Source organism: Perissodus microlepis, chromosome 1 (genome assembly GCF_051167445.1).
Source record: "Perissodus microlepis isolate ML-2025 ecotype Zambia chromosome 1, ASM5116744v1, whole genome shotgun sequence".
Classification (NCBI taxonomy): Eukaryota; Metazoa; Chordata; class Actinopteri; order Cichliformes; family Cichlidae; genus Perissodus; species Perissodus microlepis.
Window position 1 is genome coordinate 17,988,923 of NC_140461.1, and position 6,593 is coordinate 17,995,515.

The window sequence follows — 6,593 nt, forward strand, 5'->3', positions numbered from 1 at the left end:
GGTGTGGATAATTTTGCCGAAAAAAAACGGCGGATGAGGGGCGCCCGAAGAGTAAACTTTAAGTAAGTACTGAATATTATGTCACTTATTTATGTGCAAATGTTTAATAACGAAGAACATTAAAACATTACTGTTTGCCACATGTTGGCAAAGTTATGTGACATTAGCAGTGTTGGTCAAGTTACTTGAAAAAAGTAATCAGTAACTAATTACTGATTACTTACCCAAAAAAGTAATCCCGTTACTTTACTGATTACTTATTTTCAAAAGTAATTAATTACTTAGTTACTTAGTTACTTAGTTACTTTTTAAAAACATGATTTACAACCTGAATAGGTAATAAAGCGATAGATCTGTCAGGCTAATTCTACTTTTTCTGCATAATCCATCACAAAATGTAATCAAACGGAAAAGTCCCTTTTTAAAACTTGTTTTATTAGTTTTAATCTTTTAACTTTATGCATCAAGCAAAAATTTAATTATATGCAACATTCTCTGACTTGAATAAATTAGTTTAACATTTAAACCTATTTTCTGCACATTCCAGCACATAAAATATTTTTTTGTGTGTGTTTACACTCACTCTTTCAAATAGATGCAAGTAAAACACAGCAGAAAATAAATAAAGTCACAGACTAGCGGTCCTGTTGCTCTATTTTCACCTGTAAAACAGGAGCAGGGTAGGCGGAGGTTTACCCTGGTGCAGGTGTGCCGCAGCGGTCAGTGGAAGAATCCGCGAGTTTCTCTGTGAATTTCCCATTACGTCATAGCGCACTCGGCGCTTGCTTGGAAGCTTAGGGGTTTTTTTCGCTGTAAAAAGAAGTTTTCTTCCCACGCACAATGGATGCTAATGTTTTTGTCACTTTTTATGGAATCAAACTCAAAATAAGGTCAGTACTTCCACGCTTTAAACGCTGCACGCTCATACTCTCTCCTGCACTCGATATATTATCCATTGTTGATCTGCACACAGCTGTTGTCACATACATGGCACTCGCTTACGTCACTGTCATGAGACATTCTTGCAAAAAAATCACGGTTTTAGTAACGCAGTAACGCAGCGTTCCTACGGGAAAGTAACGGTAATCTAATTACCGTTTTTGCAATAGTAATCCCTTACTTTACTCGTTACTTGAAAAAAGTAATCGGATTACAGTAACGCGTTACAAGTAACGCGTTACTGCCCATCTCTGGACATTAGTGACGTTTGTACTAACTTGGTTTTAAAGCCTTTACTTTAAAATATACGCCGTTCAATAGCTGACCTTACTCTTACAGAGAATGATCAAAGCTCATGTAGAAACAAACAAACAAATGAACAAAAATTTTTCTCCTTCATTTCTGTCAAACAAAGCTGTATGAAACGTTTCCAGCTGTTAGTATCATGGTTGCTAGGCAACCTGGGCAGCGAGACAGAGGCTAGACCGTCCCATTTCACAAGCCTCGCACTTCAGGCCTCAGCGGTCTTTGAGTACGCGGCCCTTGTGGACCGTTAAGGCTGCGTACTTTAAGGCTGCAGACCCTGAATTGGGATACAGCCAATGTCGGGAGTTTCCCTGTGCTTAGGGTCCTAATATGCCACACCCCTGAACGGCTGCAGTTTATCCTGAGGCTATATTTAAATGTTTGGACCTTATGTTTAAATTAAAACCAATCCCCGCTGGTTACTAACTTTTGTTGTCAGATTCTCCTCAAAGAGGACTCCTGCTGACAACTTTTGTGAAGTGCTGCGCTGACCGTTTTCCTCCTCCTCTTCTTCATTGCTCACTCACTTAGCTCAGAGCCGTGATCCATGCACGGTTACTTTGCTGTTGCGGAACTGTCCTGTTTGCCTCACGCAGGACACCCAGCTTGTTGTGTGATGATTCCACCAGCGTTTTCCTGGACAGCTCTGCAGGGAGCTGCGATTTGCTTTGTCATGAGCAGTTGAGACGATGGTTGCAGAAGATTCCAGATATAATATTCCTTATTCGATTTGTTTTAAAAGGACAATGTCGTTTTTTCTTATTCTTTTAATACAGGAAGTCAAAGCTTTAAAGTGTCACAAAGTATTTAAACACAATCTGATGAATAGAAGCTCAATATAAAATGTCAAAAGAATTATTAAAATAATTAAATATTATTCAGTAATTATTATTATCAAAAAGTAAGTTCCTAAAGGAAACTGAATGCCTAATTAACAGTGTAGAAAATGTTTCACGCATTTCAATTTACAAGTAAAACAATATACACAAGATGTGAATATTGATATACATATAGCACACTAAGTATTCACACTAAAAACAAAATATGCAGTAGCAGCATTAGTAGGATATGATGGAGTTTTTAAATGGCAATCCTGCAGACTGTCAGCTGTCCAAGGATGACCCCCCTGATCTAGACTCACACACTGAAAGATAAAGGTGGATTATTATATAGCTATAGGAAATTGCAAAATGATGTCATGCAACTTTCTTTTCTATAAATCTAACATTGCTTCCTTAATTTTTTTAGATCATGACCAGCAAAACTATAAACTTTGACCTGGATTACTTATAATAAAGGCACCCTTTCTGACACACTTCAAAGATTTTCCATGTTTATATACAGAAAGTCTTATTTCAGTGGATTTCAGAATCACATGTTGCTTTCATTGTTGTACCTAAACAATGAAACCTGCCTTGAAAAGATGTCATTTGGCCTGATTGCAGTGGTAAACGGCAACAGCCATCAAGAAGGAAGATAGAGTTGTGTAAGTTTGATTGACAGCATTGGATTAAGGCCTTACGCAACACTGTAGGGAGTAGAAAAGATAAATCCAGATGAGATTAGGATCTGGATCCTCGCTCTTTCCAATGCTCTCTCTCCATCCATTCATCCATCGCTCCCCCTTTCTCTGTTTCACATTAATACATTAGGTGTTCAGAAATTACCCATTCCAGTGTGAGCGGTGGAACTGCATTACATGCCTATGTTTGTGTTAAGATAATTAGCATTTCACTTCCTTAAAATCTGTAACAATTAAGCAAATGAGCATCAGATTGGCCAGCAGACACACATAGATAGATCAAGCAAATTAGGTCATAAAGAGAGGAGCTGAAGCTTCTCTTCTTCAAGCTTTTATCCCAGCGCCACCTAGAGGGTAAAAATCATGCTTCAGACTGTACAGATGATTATTCCTGTCCTGAAACTCTGGACTGGACAAGATGAAGAATCAGTTTCTTTGACCTCCAGTCAACTAAAATATGACACTTTGCTGTTTTAAAAATGAAATCACATTTGCATTAAAGCAAGAAGTCAGAATGTGTAATTGAATCCACTATTTTCTAGTAATTGTCCTCATTTATTGACAAATTGGGTCTTAATTTAACAATTTAGTAAATCTGAAGCAAAATACGACTAGAGATCATTTTTTGAGGAGTGATTTCTCTTTGGTGAGTTGGTCCTTTAATCCGTTTAGGCTTGTTATTTATACTAGCAAAGAGAGATATATATAAAAAATTCATCTTTTGTTCTGACATTATACAACCCAGTTTCAGTGTAAGCCGTAAACAGAAGGCACTCATTACATTTAAGCGAGAAAACATTTCATTTGTTTTCTTTGTGCAATATTAGATTAGAAATTTCAGTTTCGTGCAATAAAATCGAGATTTATTTTTTAAATAAAGTCCTATCTCTGTTATTCTGAATGTAATGCCAGCAAAAAACTGTAAAACTTTGGGGAAGAGCAACAAAATGCTGTGGGGCCAAAAACACTTCTCACTCATTTTAGCTAAGTTGGTAAAAACAGCTTCTCAGACATTTAGAAATAGAATTTAACATACAGTGTAATTAGAAAGATGATTTCACCAGGCCAAAGATGGCCATCACATTCAGGTTTTCAGGTGGTGCTGGATTCAAACAACAGTCAGAGCACGGGTTTATAAACAGAGCCACAAAAGCAAGTTAAAACTCTGACATGAAAAGAAAGGAAAACACACAAAGAAGATCCAAAAACTCTAATATGTTCTTGAGATCCAGCCTGGACAATGACGTAAAATATAAAGCTGTTTTCTGACCACTCAAAATTTTAACTTCCTGATAGAAGTAATACTATGCATCCTGTGAGCTAAAGAAAGAGATTTGTAGACCCAAAGTCAGCATCTCTATGATGCAGAGCTATTAATCTGCACAGATTATCTATCTTGTGCTTCTGTGAAGGCACCACTAGTGCTAAACAATGATGATGATGATGATGTAAACTGGCAGACCAGACCTGTCACCCACTCGCGGGAAAATTCAAATCCAATTAAATTTTGGGTGTGAATAATTTTAAGATCACTGCACTTTACGCGACGATCGTAAACTGTAAGGTTTCCAACACGAGTCTTTTATAAGTTTATTTCATACAAATTTTATTATTTTGACCACAACTCAACACAGCTGAAAAAATTTGTAATATGACTTACAAGAGCCACTGCAAATCTTCATGTCATTTTAAAATAAACCCCTCATCGCAGTCCGGGGATGAGATCACATGAGCCAAACCCACCCACCCCCCAATATCAATGAAGGTTTAAAAAGAAAACAACAGAAACACTGTGGGATCCTTTTTCCCCCACCAGAAGTCTCTAAAATGCTGCTATGAGACAAAATGCTTGTTGGCTTGAGAAATAACTTGCCAGTCTTAAACAATGAGCTGCCAGATCAGCTTCAAAAATATGAAATGTTTGTAATAACCTGTGCTTAAAACACTGATGAACAGGACAAATATGTGGCCACTAAACATCTGTGTGAAGAATAGTGAAGAGGCACGTAAAATGTTTAAATCACACCCAAAAAATGAAAAAGAAGTAGGTGCTGCTTCCCCAAAACTATAGAAAACGTCCCCAAGAAGCATCCTTTAATAACAATTAATTTTAAGTGCCCTTTAAAGCTTTGAGGAATTTCTTCAAGTCTTTTTTTCTTCTTCTCAGTTGCAAAAATACCTCTAGCAACAAAAATAATGGAAATAATCTTAAGGTACCTTTAAAGGCAACTCTGAAACAGTCGCAGTAGAGTTTTATTTAGTTCACTACAACCATAAGCAGACCAAGATTAGTGTTTTGGTTAAAAAAAAAATCCTATAGATACTTCATCTTGGCGCATTTTTGCATGTTATTGTGGGGTGTTATCCTCTTTTTTTTTTTTTTTTTGCAACAAGAGCTCCTAAACTCGGTTGGAAAAACAAAACAAAAACAGCCTAAGGACAAAAAACACTTTATGCAGCTAGGCAGTTTTGAGCATGTTCTTCGCCGGTGTCCCCTCAGTCTGTCCCGTCATAAATAAGTCTGAAATGTGAGTCTGTGCAAACTACGAGTCTTGTCTGAATGGATTCATGTGATCTTGGTTTGGCTGCAGACCAGAGGCAGACTGTGCATGTTTCAATTAGATTAGCAATAAGTTTATTACTATCAGCTACATCAACTAGCCAGCCTACAAAAAAATTAAAACGCAAATAAAAATAAAAATCAGCTCTACTTGAAAATAAATTGTCATCGCTCTCAGTTTCGTAGAAATCGGGGCTGGATCTGCTGTCTCCTGCTCTCCGTCAGTCTGAGTCTGTATAACGGCTAGTCTCCGGGGATGTTCACCCATCCCATCAGATTTTCTTCCGAACGTTAGCAGCTACCGTGTGGCCGTACAGCAACCGGTCCCGTTCCCGCACTTCCTCTTGCAGCTTGGCCTCCGCCACCCGGAGCTGGCGGATGGTCGCCTTCATCTCCTTCATCTTCACCTCCATGAGCGCGATGATGTCCCGCTGCTCGTTCAGCTTCCTCAGCAGCTCGGCCGACGTGGTGCCAGTGGTCAGAGAGTACGAGTGGTCCAGCGGGCTGCTGGTCACGCTGACATACTGCACGGGTGCCGCCGCGGATGAGGTGTCCACCTGCGAGTCGCCAGCCGTTACCTCGGCTGTACCGCCGACCTGCCCCGTGTAAGATGTCCCCTCCGTTTGGACGGGCAGTCGCGCGGTGCCCAAGTACTCCCCGTTTTGGCCAATCTGCACCACGGTGATGCTGTCGTCGCTCGCTTCCCCGCCTGCGTTGGCCTCGGCTCCTTCTGCGGTGCTGCCCAGCACGGAGCTGGTGACAACAATTCCGGAGGTCGCAGCTGCGGCGGGCGCGGGAACCGCCGCGGATACTTTCCTGCCTCTGCCCCGCCGACTCCTGCGCTCATTCACCCCTCGCAGAGGGAAGAGGGACGGCACCCGGATGCTGTAGGTTTTCCTCCCGCCGGCGAAATGCACGCTGCAGACTCGATGCCCCGTAGTCGGCTGGAAGGTGCTGAAGCAGCCGCTGACCCCGGCCCGGGAGATGTTCCTCAGCCACTGCTCTCTGAGAGCGGTGTCCTTAGGAAACGTGTAGAAGCGCAGTTCCCGGTCCCGGTGCGAGTTGTTGTAGCAGCCGGGGACACAGCAGGTGAACCCAGGCATATTTACTTCAGCACCGAGGCTAAATCTGCGGCCTTCGGGTGAATTTAAGATTATTTTATTTTTGTTTCTTTATTCTATGCTATGTTATCAAGCTCGGCGGCCTGCAAGCGGAACTACACGTCCCACAACGCTAACAACTTCCTGTTTATTTTTTAGCAAAAGT

At 40.7% G+C, this 6,593-nt stretch overlaps 1 protein-coding gene across 1 annotated transcript; it reads right to left on the minus strand.

Annotated features, from left to right (window-relative positions):
• Nucleotides 1-4,343: 4,343 nt before the first annotated feature.
• On the minus strand, nt 4,344-6,430 carry thap11 (THAP domain containing 11). Its single transcript, XM_084932939.1, has one exon. The coding sequence runs from the start codon at nt 6,428-6,430 to the stop codon at nt 5,600-5,602; it is 831 nt and encodes a 276-aa protein (XP_084789065.1). The 3' UTR covers nt 4,344-5,599.
• Nucleotides 6,431-6,593: the final 163 nt, after the last annotated feature.

Coding starts and splice junctions, on each gene's coding strand:
- thap11 (XM_084932939.1), bottom strand. CDS start 6,430: ATGCCTGGGTTCACCTGCTGTGTCCCCGGCTGCTACAACAACTCGCAC.